At 39.5% G+C, this 13,285-nt stretch overlaps 2 protein-coding genes and 1 long non-coding RNA gene across 6 annotated transcripts; 1 reads left to right on the top strand and 2 right to left on the bottom strand.

Annotated features, from left to right (window-relative positions):
- Positions 1-55: 55 nt before the first annotated feature.
- LOC138190318 (uncharacterized) lies at positions 56-3,731 on the bottom strand. The gene is made up of 3 exons (XR_006883987.2): positions 3,634-3,731; positions 3,255-3,528; positions 56-974 (listed from the first exon to the last, which is right to left on the bottom strand). It is a non-coding gene; the product is annotated as an uncharacterized lncRNA (long non-coding RNA).
- Positions 3,732-8,867: 5,136 nt separating this feature from the next.
- On the top strand, positions 8,868-10,949 carry LOC124222269 (2-oxo-4-hydroxy-4-carboxy-5-ureidoimidazoline decarboxylase-like). Of its 4 annotated transcripts, none has more exons than XM_046633080.2 (4): positions 8,868-9,089; positions 9,891-10,026; positions 10,193-10,346; positions 10,432-10,949. In XM_046633080.2, exons 1-4 carry the CDS (start codon positions 9,060-9,062, stop codon positions 10,616-10,618), a joined length of 507 nt encoding a protein of 168 aa, XP_046489036.1. In that variant the 5' UTR covers positions 8,868-9,059; the 3' UTR covers positions 10,619-10,949. The 4 variants fall into 4 exon arrangements, with proteins under 4 accessions (XP_046489036.1, XP_046489034.1, XP_046489033.1 ...); XM_046633078.2 differs by having other exon boundaries at positions 8,873-9,089; positions 9,821-10,026; XM_046633077.2 differs by lacking the exon at positions 8,868-9,089 and adding an exon at positions 9,120-9,412 and having other exon boundaries at positions 9,821-10,026.
- Positions 10,843-12,206, bottom strand: Pomp (proteasome maturation protein). Its single transcript, XM_046633081.1, has 5 exons — positions 12,049-12,206; positions 11,588-11,685; positions 11,397-11,457; positions 11,141-11,316; positions 10,843-11,029 (listed from the first exon to the last, which is right to left on the bottom strand). Exons 1-5 carry the CDS (start codon positions 12,049-12,051, stop codon positions 10,942-10,944), a joined length of 426 nt encoding a protein of 141 aa, XP_046489037.1. The 5' UTR covers positions 12,052-12,206; the 3' UTR covers positions 10,843-10,941.
- Positions 12,207-13,285: the final 1,079 nt, after the last annotated feature.

The raw sequence follows: 13,285 nt of genomic DNA, 5'->3' as shown, positions 1-13,285 counted from the left end.
AGACATTTAAATAAAATTGGTGTCTTAATTAAACTATGCATCGACGTTACATAAATAAATTCGTCGGACGCAAACCCGCTTTTTTTTATTTTTATCATTCTGCAAAAATGAACCTGTAACGAACCTGGACGCACAGTTGCGGATCGATCTGACTAGACGAGTTGACGCCAGTGATTGAGTTGCCACGGTAATAAATGACAAGACAGGGACGCATTTTTTTCAATAAAAAAAAAAAAATCAACGTGACTTTACGACTCAACCTCGCCCGTGTACGTTGTTCGTATTTCGGAAATTCTTTGCGATCGAGAAGAAAAATTGTACCGTAAACGGTAGAAACCTGGATAAAACAAAAAAAAAAAAGAAAAAAAAAAAAAATACAGACAGAAACGCGACTAATTTATTGTGTAATATGTATGCGTATATGCCTATATATGTATATTATAGGTACACGGCCATAACAATGCCTTAAAAATGAGATACCCGATACAATAACGACTCATCGTTTCGACCCTGAAATAATCTTGTACAAAATAGGAGGCGTTATTGTAGTGTCGATTTGAAATTTTACGTACCAAAAAGTTAATGCAGCTACGATTAAGCTGATCGTCGTAATAGTCGCGATGTTCATGTATTATGTGCGTGAAAATCGGCACTTTGGCTAGAAAAATGTGTGTACACATGTGCGTATGCGTATGCGTAATTGAATGTAATCGCAACGAAATGAATTATTATTATAATTTTTTTCTTTTTTTTTTTTTTTCATTATTACTATTACTATTATTTCATTACAAATTTCTAGCTATGAAATTTTACGTTTGATAAAAAAAAAAAAAAAAATTTTAAAAGGTCCAAGAAAACAAAATCGATCGTATACATTTTTCTACACCGTATATAATGCTCCTTGTAATTCTATCGATGCTCGTTCAGGACCCGCGCATGTCAGTAACAATCGTTTCGACATCGCAATTTTTGCACTGCAAATAAAAAAAAAAATTAAAAATGAAGAGGCGGATTGTTACGACCGTAGAAAAAGTTAGTAAGAACAAGGCTCTCAGAGTTGCGGAGCGTCAAGCTAAAAGTCACTAAATCAGTTATTCGGGCAAATACGTGGGTTTAAATATTAAAAGAATTTAGGAAATTTCCACATTTGTTTTTGCGACTTCACTTGCAGAGGTTTAGAAAATACGAATTTCTACGCTGACGATTGGTAAACCATCGAGCTACGGATCGGTGAAAAAGATTTTCTTATTTCCTGGTAGAAAAGCTTAGTATGGGGAAAAATAAGAATGACGTGTACAGGTAAATATTTCTCCTTCCTAAGGGGGGGGGGGGGGGGGGGTGAGGGGGTGTTTGTATTTACTCAGGCGCGGCGTCGTTTGACTCACCGGTATGACCGCCAATCTGGCGATCCTAGAATTGACAGACTCCTATCTACCGTTGTAAATAGAATACAAATCCGTGCGGACGCTAATTGAAGAAAACAATTTACAGGTATGCGTAGACCAAACGATACCAGAAGAGAAAACAAAAAACTATCATTCGTTTGCGAGGAGAGGTTTAACCAACTGATTAATTAATATAACGATGAGACTCGTGTGTCTTAAAGCATAAATAAATATATTACGGACATTTCGGTAATTTTTGTGTCCGCGTGCGGGTGTTTTAGATTCCAAGGCTCAAATTTTCAGCTCTGTGTCGAAATTGGGATAACCTGCACGTTCCATCCTATCACCAAATGAGAACCACGTCGCCATCGGGGTACCGGATCTACGGAAAATTGAGTGGAAAAAGTGCGGGCGAGGTTCTTTCGGGCACTCAAAAAACGTTACCGGAAAATCTTACAGTCAACGGAGGAGGAGACGTACAAGAATGTCTCAGTTCTCCGACTGTGTAATTTTTTGAACCAATCATCGCAGCGGCTTTAGACCATTCTGGATGAATCTAACATTAACAATGGCGCGTTGCGTCGACGTCGTTTCATGTTGCAATTCATCTAGTGTAAATTACGTTGAAACGATAATTTATAATTGAAAGGTCACTTTGCGATCTTTACGAAATGATTTTACTGTCTAAATCATCAATTTCAATAAAATCTTTCGATTTGTGATGTCGAGGTTATTTGTAAACAAAGAGGCAGGTTGTGTGTACGACATAAGCCCTAAAATCGACTGACGGTAAGACAATTTGATCTTGAAAATGAAAAAAATGTTCAACGTGTATCAGGAATCCTGTATCAAAGTTTCATCAGCACGAGCGATTTTGGTACTTTCATCGAGTAAAAACAAAGCTTTTTTTTAATACTATAAGAACGTAGATAACAACGTCCGAAACATTAAACTTTCTAAAACATTTCACCGACAACTTTCCATTGAATCGTACGCCACGTTCTTGTGCACCTAATATTACACACATACCTACATATTATATCACAAGAATGTTTGCGCTTATTTACATTTGCATTGAAAAATATCAAGGGCCATAATGACAACGAAGTAAAAAAAAGAAAACACGCTACGGAAAGGGAAGCAAACAAGCTCTAGTCGCATAGCCGGCGTCGTGTTTTCGGGACTTGAAAAAGTCCGTAAAAACGGCACACCGCACGTACGTGTGCGTGTTGCGGGGTGGATATGTGGTTATGTGGTTATGCAGGGAGCAGCGACGTAACCGGGGGTAGTGAATCCTCCGGATTTTCGTCTCGCTGAAAGAGAGAGAGAGAGAGAGACAGAGAGAGAGAGAGAGAGAGAGAGAGAGAGAGAAAGAGATGTCGGGGGCAGAAGCGAGCGAGCGACGGTGGTTGTGGCAACGAGTCTCTGGGGGGCCCTTAACTTAACTACCAGATCGATGTCCGACCCCCCTGACCCCTGCGGTTTCCCTGAACCATCCCCTGCATCCCCGGTTCAACTCCTCCGCCCACTTTCGAACAACTTCTTTAATTTTTTCCCTCCTAACCCGCGAGCCGTTTTAACATTGCTGCACCGGAGTCGCCGGGCAGTCGACGATTTTTCCGCGATTTTATTTTCAACTTGATTCACGGGTGTAAAATTCCGACACATTCTTCTCGCGAATAGAAATGGCATGAAAATTATTCTCGAGCCGACAAGTAAACGTCGTTTGGTAATCTATTTCGTCAAGATGTCCGCGGCCTAAGATCGTCATCGGATTTATTGACCTACGTTATCGACGATCGAGGAGAGTGCGGAATAGCCGTTACCGCCTATATTCATTCGCGGGATAAATCATATAATATCACATACTGCACGGATTGCCTCAGGGGTTGTTTCGAAAGCACTCCAATTATTTACCAGCCACCGAGAGAGAGAGGGAGAGAGAGGCGAGAGAAGCGCTCGGTGCTTCACCCTCATCCAATTTATGCCATTTCCTCGTTGCGCGTTATGACCTAGCATCATCACACCATCGAACGCGTTGTGCCATGTCGTGCTAAAAACCAGCCGCCGTGCCAATATCTTGTTGGTCGAGAGAGGGTCCGAAATAAACGCAGGATATCGTACTCGTTCGATTTTTCCAACGCTGAGAATAAAGGGGAGAATTTTTATTTCACCATGCTTGTAAGTTTGAAGGAGTTTGACGAAGTGTCATTCGTATTATGACGTGACTTATTCCATTTATACGTACCGGTACGAAAGTCAGGTGAGAAATTATCGAGATCGTTGATAATGCAAAGTGTCAAGTTAAGGCACAGGCACAAGTGTACGAATCAACGACTCGTGACTAACAAAGTTCAAAGTGACTCAGCGTTGTGGTCAAGTTGCTCATAGACGTGCTTTGACCGGGCATTCGATACCTGTGTTGTGTAAACAAAGGATTGATAACAGCGAACAATTCGTTGGCTAAATGTCCGCTAACCGCCAGGGGTGTAAGAATAATAAACGGGTATAGAAGTCTGTTTGAGTTATGGATGAGCCGAGGAAGAGGGAACGAAAATGTGAGAGGTAAAGAGTCCTTAAAGTTTTCTGGGGCTTGGATGCGCGTGTGTCCGTACTTACGGACGTGGACGTAAAATTGTATGTCCACGCACCGACAGGCACTGCACGGATAGGCGTATATAGGACTTATGAAAAGACGACATTGATAAAATCTTATGGATTTTTACCGCGCGAGCCTTGCTCTAAATATGTTTTATTGCCGACCTCGTAGCACACCGATGACGTCAAGCACGGCGAGCTTATCGTATATCTCAAATCGTTTCGAGGTATTTCGATAAACGGGCAATCAAATTACGTTGAGTCAATTTGTTTCTTTCCTTTTTCGGCAAAATCCTTACACATTTCGACACCTAACGCACGCACGTGCAACGACGTATACCGAAGATCGAAAAATGCGATACAGCGGAGCACTGGCCGAATGAGAAAGATCATTTTGGAAAGAAGATGAAAGAGATCGTCGTGTTTTTGAGAAAGTAAATTCACCGATTAGTAGGTATATGCTAGCAGAGAATCGATACGTTGATTGAACCGAGTCGCGTACAATTTCACGAACTACGGTCAATTTGATTATAACTGAATAAATAGATGAGCCGCGAGATTTGCGGCGGATTAGGCAAATCCTTTCTCTTTTATACGGTGTTCGTTACGACTCTTGATAGCTCTAATTTGCCACCCGAAGCTCTCGATTAGCTAATCGTCACCGTTCTAATCGCACGAAACCCTCGAGTAAAAGAATAGGCGACGTGGATACAGATTTTCCAGCTAATTCCACGGTAAACTGAAACATCTAAATTCCGTAATCGTCGAGCGGGTTTTCTTCACGAATTCGTATATGTCGCGACTTAATCTACAGGGCGGATCAGCTTAGACGTATAATCGAGGTTTTGGAGCGTACGAATTTATACGTACGAGCTTTGAATTGAGGTTGCGAGACCGGTGAGTGATACCTGCAACGCAACGATCAAAAAACGAAGCATATTACAGGGCTATTCGTTTCGTGCACCTTTTTTTATTTATTTTTTATTTTTTTTTCTCAGACAAATTGCATGGCCTACTCGCAGGTGCAATATAACTTGTAAGTTTGTACACAATTTTCGATTTCCCAACGCATGATTCGACGGAGATCGAGGGCAAGATTTTCTGACACGGCGAACGCTTCCTAAAAAAAAAAAAAGAGAAAGAGAGAGAGAGAGAGATATGGCGAAGAATCGTGGCCGTTGCCTGTAAGTGAATTTCGGAGAGGTTTATAAAATGTTAACAAAGGTGCGTTCACCGCGATTGCAGTCCTCGAATTATCAGACGTCTGCAATTAAAATATAAACGCCGAAGTAGGCTGTCTTTTCGTCTATATTTGATCTACCTAATTTACGAACGATTATTTTTTAACGCATCTGAAACTGCAGACGCGTTAATATGACGCGCTAATTGCAAGACCTCATTTTTTTCGGATAGATTTTATAAAGATTGGTAAAACTGTAACACGATGAAATAAGCGAGTATCGGGATTCGCTGTGGTTCAAGTTTATGCGATTTGAAGTTGTAAACTTCTTTTCGCAGATTTATGATTAGGAAATATGTTTGTACATATAGTTAGTCGGAAGGAGAAGAATAAAAAGTAGGTTCGAATTTTCGTTCCGAATAACTGGCGATTTTTTTACCACATTTTAATTCGAGTTTACAATTAGTCACATTCAACGTAACGAAACGTCGGAGAAAACGAAGCCTCTGTTTTACAATTTCAGAATAACTTTGAAGGTCGGTCAGTCGAGTTAGCAAAATTAGAATAGGTTTACTGAATTTCAAAAAAAATCCCAAAGTTACGAAACAATCCCCCCCAAAAAACGTCTCGTTACGTTAACGTTGCTTATTTAAACCTGACTAATTTACTACAGAAAATATTCGGCAAGGCAAGCTATCGAAAGAGCCGAAAGGGCATCGTTCCAAATTTAACCCTGTGACATTAACTCGTGACGCGTTATTTACACCCTTGTATATCTGATCTGTCCGTAGTGGGTGTGTAACGTACAGGCTGTGTCGCAGAAGAGGAAACAGCGCAGAGAAGCCTTCGAGTTTGGACCCACCGCGTCCGTGGTCGTAGATCCTCAAGATTCCGTGGGATTTTTGGAATTTTCCCAAAAGATCGTCAAGGGTTGACGGAGAGCGGAGAAACGGTTCCCCGTCTTCTGTCCTCCCTAGTTTCCTCAAACTTTGCCGCTACTTTTCATTCCTACCCTCGCGCTTTGCACCCGTCATACCCTTACACAACGTAACGCGGTGCCTGCGGCACAGGGTGCGGCTGAAAACGCCAAATAGATACTTTTATGGTGGCAATAAAGACCCGGCTAGCTGCGGAATCGAGTATCGACGCTTCCAAAGGGACTAATCTGAGGATGAAAACTGTAATAAAACGTCCAGTCCTTTTCTCTTCTTTTCCATTCCATTCCTCCCGTTTCCTACTCGGCAGGATCAACGCGTCCCTTATACCTACACATGGATTTCGTACCGAAGGACCTACGGAAACTTGTTTGGAAAAAAAATAAAAAAAAAAACTTTCCAAGCTCAACAACAAGCGCGTGTGTACCGAGAGAAATTTTAAAGTTGCGGTTCCATGTACAACGGTAACAGTCCTCGACTATTTTCATTTCTTACCGTAAAGAAAAAAATATTGTTTTGGGTAGAAAATGAAAATGAGTGTTGTGCAGCTGTAACCGGAAATTCTAACCTGTGCTACAGGCTTGACAGTGCTCGTGCCAGGCAATTTTAGGGGAAATGGGGGAAGGCTTTGTTAAAATAAGGGGGTTTAAGGTTTTAATATTTTTTCATAGTACTGACCAAATATAGTGAAATTAAATACACACTTGGGTGTCCGTTATTTCGGTCGAATTGAAATTATTTCGATAAGTTTTTACGCCAAAAATATGTTCATATTATATAAAAAGAAAAACTCCTGTAATTATAAAAATATTCGGGTAATTGAATATTCGTATTGAAATGTTTTATCTAAAATACATTGAAATTTTTGATGTTTACTAATTATTTATTTTTCGTAAACTAAAATAAAACTAAACTTAAACCGTAAAAATTATGGTTTTATGAATTATAAAAGAGTTTCGAGATTCAATGCATATTTCTTTTTGTTCCCATATTAAGTTGGAAGTATAAGCACTGTTCTCAAGAATTAAATGATCCTTTCGGTCCATTTTAGTTGATGAAAAAAAAGCAACTGACAGTTAAAATAAGGGGGTTTTTGGAGGAAATTCACTGCTTTAGGGTGAATTTAGGGGAAACCTTCAGTTTGAAAGTGCTAGTACGGGAAGAAAAAAAAAAATAGAGTACTTCTGGGCAAATAGGGGACCCACTGTGTAGCCTGCATGGTGTTACTATTTTTGTTGATTATGATTACTTGTGCTATATTTTATCATAACTATTGCGATACCTTGATTTCGATGCAATAATAAATTGATGTTGAGACCTTATATAAGAGAAAGAAAAGTAGTGAACTAAACAAAGGGATAGAATGTTGCAATAAACAGAAAATGCAGTATCTACAACTGCAATCACCTTAATTAAATACCTCGTTACTTGTACCATGTTTTCTTATAATTTCAATAATATCGAAAACATTATTATAACAATACCCATTTTCCTATCTTCTTCTAGTAATTGTAACAAATGAAATTTTTGTCAGTGTGGTAGTACGATTACCGCTCCACTTTGATTCGGTAAGATAAAAAGAATCTGACAATAATAAAACATTGTGACTGTAAAAATTGTATCCGAATTTGCACGGCGATTCGAATGATGGTTGTTTGGCACGAAGATTTCAAGAATACTGCTTATTTCGATAGCTTCGTGTGCTTTCTTTTACCCTCTAAACCGCGTCTACCGTATTAATAAAGATTTGCATAAAGTCCGTTCGAACGAGAATCATTCCAATTCTCATGACTGGAGAATATACCCGAGTTTCAGGTTGAAAGTAAAATGGCGCCTGATCATTGTATACTCACGATCATAATGTTACACCTGCATTCGTTATTGGAGGCCACATCAATGGCAGGCCCACCTAATTGCCCTCTAACAGCCTCTGGTCGTGTGCATCTAGACAGAAACGGAAAAAGTGAGAAGGGGTTGAGAGTGAAGAGGGGGAGGGGGGGGGGGGGGGGGGGGGGGGGGGTCCAGTTTGCGACAGCTTCGAGAAGCTCATTCGACGCCCTTTGATGAACGTAATTTATGAGTCACGCGTACACGAAGGTAAAAAAATATCTAAGAATACCATCTCTCGAAAATAATTCCGCACGCGATAACATAGATGAAGATAAAAGTATGCGAATTAGGTGGCGCAATTAAAAAACATAGCTACAACAGCACGAATACTCTTTACATCTATGCACGATCAGGAATTAAACAATATCTTCAATCTACAGCCCGGTTAATAATCGAAACCACCGTGAATTCGATCGACTTAAAAATACGGCGGGGAATATTTGAATTTGAATTTTCGCGGGCTATGTATCGGGCGGCCATAGAGTATGTAGTGCGCAGAGGGAGAAAGTTCCGTACAATTTGCTGTACTCCGTACAAGCTGTATTTCTATCTGACTACGGAAATGACTAACTGTTCGGAAACAGCTCACTGTAAGTTTCATTGTCAGCGATTGATGAATGTGCGGAAAAAATACCGGAAGTATAATACGTAAGCAAGGCGGTAAATGTCAAAATTAAAAACAAATCAAGATAATGCTGCAAGTTTTCACTTAATTATACGGAAACGAGTTTCGTTGAGATAGAAAAAAGAAACAGACGAACAGACGTCGAGTGAAATAAGATGCTTACTAATTGTGAGTACAAATGTGCATAGCAAAAAATTCCATCAATATTTCGCAATGAATTTAACGTTTGATAGCGGTGTGTGTATAAAAAAATCGTGGCTAACGCTAACAAAATTAAACAGATTTCGTTCGACATATATCAGTCATCTGTGTATTAAATGCCGAACGATATCTGGGAAAATGTTTTCACGAAACGAGCAGTATCGCGTAATTATACGATGACCTTTGCTCCAGCCTCCGGTGGTAGAGATTACGATTATAGTGCAGGATTTCTATAATGAAACACAATGGCGATTAAGAACGTTTCGAAGCAACACGTGAGTAATATAACGTCAGTTTTATATCGAATATACCGATACGCCGCAGGTGAACGTGTCGCTATACGTGTGTACATGTGTACAATGTCACACGTTTGTCAAATGTTACGCAACATTCTCGATACGAAGATGCGATAACGGACGAATTCCAGTAGACGGTGTAAACAAGTGTATGAGAGTGAACCTTTTTACTCGTTCGACGCGAAGAATCATGCGATAGCGACTGTTTAACTTGCATTTAAAAACGATAAAAAATCAAAAATCAACGCGCCTATTTTGACGAGCCTTTAATTTCAACAAAACAAATTTGTAGAATAACTCAGGTGAAGTATCGTTTGTAATCAAGTTTGTAATGATACGAAAATTTTATATCAGATTGTATTACCTCGCATCTGCACAAACGTTTGCACAGGTATCCTTTTTCACAGTTACAATAACAATTCGCTTAGCTCGGCGTTGTAGAAATGGCAAGATTCTAAAAATTAGTCAGACTGCCAGCTTACATTAACTTACTTATCGTTGGTAGCTGATCCTCGAAAGGCACTCGGGTATGCGATAAAAAGTGTGAGAAATGACAAGTCAACAATGTAATCCTGATACTTGTTAGAATCTATTTCAACAATTGTAAGATGATCGCGTGATTTTATACAGTCGGTAAAATGCCGGTGTGACAACAATATCGAGTGAATAAGTTTGGCAATATACGTCGGTAATAAAATGTCTTTAAATAGATTGTTTAGAATAATGTCACCCAACGGGATATTGAGTATACTTGAAGTTAATGCTCTACCCACGGAACAGTTTGAATGGCTTTTTGGAAACGTGATCGAACACTGTCCGGAGGCGGCTGGATGGGTGGCAACAAAACGGCCGTTTCTTTCGACGGAATCGTTGCGAAATGCCTTCGATGATTATTTGGACAAGCTAAAGAACCACGGTGCGTAACTTTGATTTTTGTTGAGTAATTGACGAGCTCGCAACGCATGATGGATTCGCTTGAAGACAGTACCGAAAGTTTTTCGAAACGTAAAATGCAGGTTTCAAGTCCGAATCCGTTTGTTTTGTAAGAATATCGGTCAACGTGTCTATGAATTGGTTTTTAGAGAAGGAAAACGTACTGATCAAGCATCCAGATTTGGCGGGTAAATTGGCCGAGGAGGGAAAATTGACCACCGAATCACAGAACGAGCAAAAGTGTGCAGGACTCGACGAGATGACGCGAGAAGAAAAACAAACGTTAGCGAATCTCAATGCCATGTGAGTAAAAACGCTAATTTTAAAATATCTTGTTCCGTTGCTACACGAGGAAAAAAAAAGGTCGATACGTTGTTTGAAATTTCAGGTACAAGGAAAAATTTCACTTTCCATTTGTCATATGTGCCCGGGAAAATAAAGTGGCAGCGATTCTGAGCGGCATAGAAAATCGTTTGAACAATTCTCCCGAGACGGAACTTGAGGTCGGGATTCAAGAAGTCAAAAAGATATGCAGGATTCGCCTGCTAGACGTCGTCTGGTCGGATGCTCGATAAATTTGTTAAAGTAATTTGTTCACTTGTCTCATACACATGGACAATTTTTACTTTTTCTGCTCGGAGATAATATGCGGATTAAAAATCTTACATACATGTGACGTGATTAATTGATATTTATTCTTAAGTATCTGCGTAAGCCACTGTTCGACAATTTGACGAAATTTTTTAATCATGCAAACGAGGATTCATTCGTAAATATCAAATAAAAAGAAATGCACAGATATTGAAAAAAGTATTCATTAATTGCCTTTGCCATTGAGCACAATAACAGAGTGCAAATTATGATATTACAAGCTTAAAAATAAGGATCCAATCGATGTTTAGAGAATTCCCAAACTCTTTTCAACCATCGCGTGAGGCTGACACATTTGTTCCCTAAATTCAGCGTTGTTGAAGATGTCTTCGAATCTGTGAATTGTAAAATTAATGTCGTCACTTGTTTGACGCAAGATAAAATTCCATTCAGATCCAAAGCTGCGTTGTTTTTGGTCCGTGATCCACAGTCATCAGAGCTCTTACCCAATTTCTTCGTCTCTACCAAGAATAACATCCCGCATGAGGCCAGAAGATGGAAGAAACGGTAGTCTCCCAACTTTGTCAGCGGCTTTGAGCTCCATGGCTAGACGCATTGGCGCGTGAAGTCCTTGCGTGTTTCTCAGCATAACCATATCCATGCGCAATTTATTCTGCACATACTGGAGATCAGAATAAAAAGATGTGAAAACTGTAAATGCCTTAGTATAAAGAAGCAATAGTCAGTCTGACTACGACTTACGTTTTGCTCGGAGGCTTGCAGAGGATGTGAAAATCCAAGATTTGCTCTTGTTGAAGATAGCCTGTGCAATTAAATTTCATTCAACTATTCTCCTTCTCTTTGAGAAAGTTGTTATACGGCGAAAAGCGAATACTGATGAAAATCAACCAATGGAACAATGACAAATATCTTTATACTTGATTGTGACTTACCCTGAAACAAGTGCATTTGGAACACCATGCGTGTCGTCGGGGATGCTGATTATATCTGCAGCCGAGGGCTTGGGTTTCACGGAAGGTAGACCAAAACTCTGAGCGGAAAAGTGTGAGCAGAAATTTGTTGATTTGCTGTTGAAGGATAATTTCGCCTAACCTAATTCGTAACTATGGACGTTTTAAATGACAGAAAAATGCGAATCGTGAAATGAAACAGGCGGCTAGATTTCTTATTAACGATATATTCACATAGGATCACAGCGTATTAAACAAAGCTTCAGTACTTATTCATCGATGTAGAAAAGATGCACTTGTCATTAATACGAGGGTAAACATAACCTTAATAAAAATATTGCAAATGTCACGTTCGAGAAATTCGACGAACTGGCCGAATAATCACGTGGAGAAAAATATTAATGTATCGCAAATATATAATAAAATGATGGAGTTAGTCTTACCATATTGAATTACTTTTCAAACAGCTTCTGGGGTTGCTTATTTAATAATATTTCGTTCGCTCGTGACTTGACGAAGAGCCGTGGTGAAATATAACACGCTATACACGAGCACTGATCGCGAAATGAGCGGTAATGGTGTGAAGTTAGCTGAGTTGAGGCGTGAAAACGCCCTCTGGCAACAAACTTTTGAAACTCATTTGCCGAGATTCGTGGTGGTAAGTAAAAACCATTGTCAACAACTAACCTTTATTTACAATCACGAACTTAGCTGACAATGCAAATTACATTTGCCACATAATGAATTGCTACTATTCGAGATTTATATTTCTGACTATAAATACGATTTTCGTGTGACGTTCGCAAAATTGACGCGCTAAAGGCGCGATTGATTCGCGTGAATTAATCGCAGCTCTGGACAAAAAATTCACATACAAATGTACTGCACCTTAAATGACCAGAAAATAACTTTAGAATTTTTTTTACCTTCTATAGGTCGTTCCATTCATTAGACGCAGCTTTCGTACCTGCATCTTTCCAGGCCTAACGTTGAAGAGGCATACGAGTTTCACTGGAAGAAAAATAGAACAGAACATTTATTCACGCACTTTTATTTTAATAACTGCAGATACGCAGGATATAGAATACTAATCACATAAGCGTGAGAACTGAATATGTGCTGCATATTTTTTCAAATCTAATGATCGGTTCATTTTTCATATTATGTTCGAAAATTGATTGATCGAATTACATAATTCAGATCACCATTAACAGAAGTCAAAAGTTCTAAATTGATTCAAAACTTACTATATTTTTCACACCAAGAGATTATCCTGAAAGTTCGCAGTTGCTCACCGCCGACTCGGCACTACTCAAGTTCTTCGTTTGTTTCTCGCAGGCTGGCCATCCCATCTTTAATTTCAAACTGTGAAAAGCCGTAAAATGATTGCATCGACGACGACGACGATTATGTTTTGACAGGAAATGCCTCGTAAATAAAACGGAAACATAATCGTCGACATTTTTGTTTTGACAGGGAATGCCCCGTAAATAAAATGACAATGTAATCGTCGTCGTCATCGATGCAATCATTTTACGGCTTTTCACAGTTTAAAGTTAAAGATAGGATGGCCAGCCTGCGACAAACAAACTGAAAACTTGAGTGGTGCGAACAGAGAGTTCGTGACCAACTGTGAACTTTCAAGATAATCTTTTGGTATACCTGATACATGAGTATACC

The sequence above is a fragment of the Neodiprion pinetum genome, chromosome 6 (genome assembly GCF_021155775.2).
Source record: "Neodiprion pinetum isolate iyNeoPine1 chromosome 6, iyNeoPine1.2, whole genome shotgun sequence".
Classification (NCBI taxonomy): domain Eukaryota; kingdom Metazoa; phylum Arthropoda; class Insecta; order Hymenoptera; family Diprionidae; genus Neodiprion; species Neodiprion pinetum.
The sequence above is the reverse complement of the archived record's forward strand: the minus strand, read 5'-3'. Positions and strand labels throughout refer to the sequence as shown.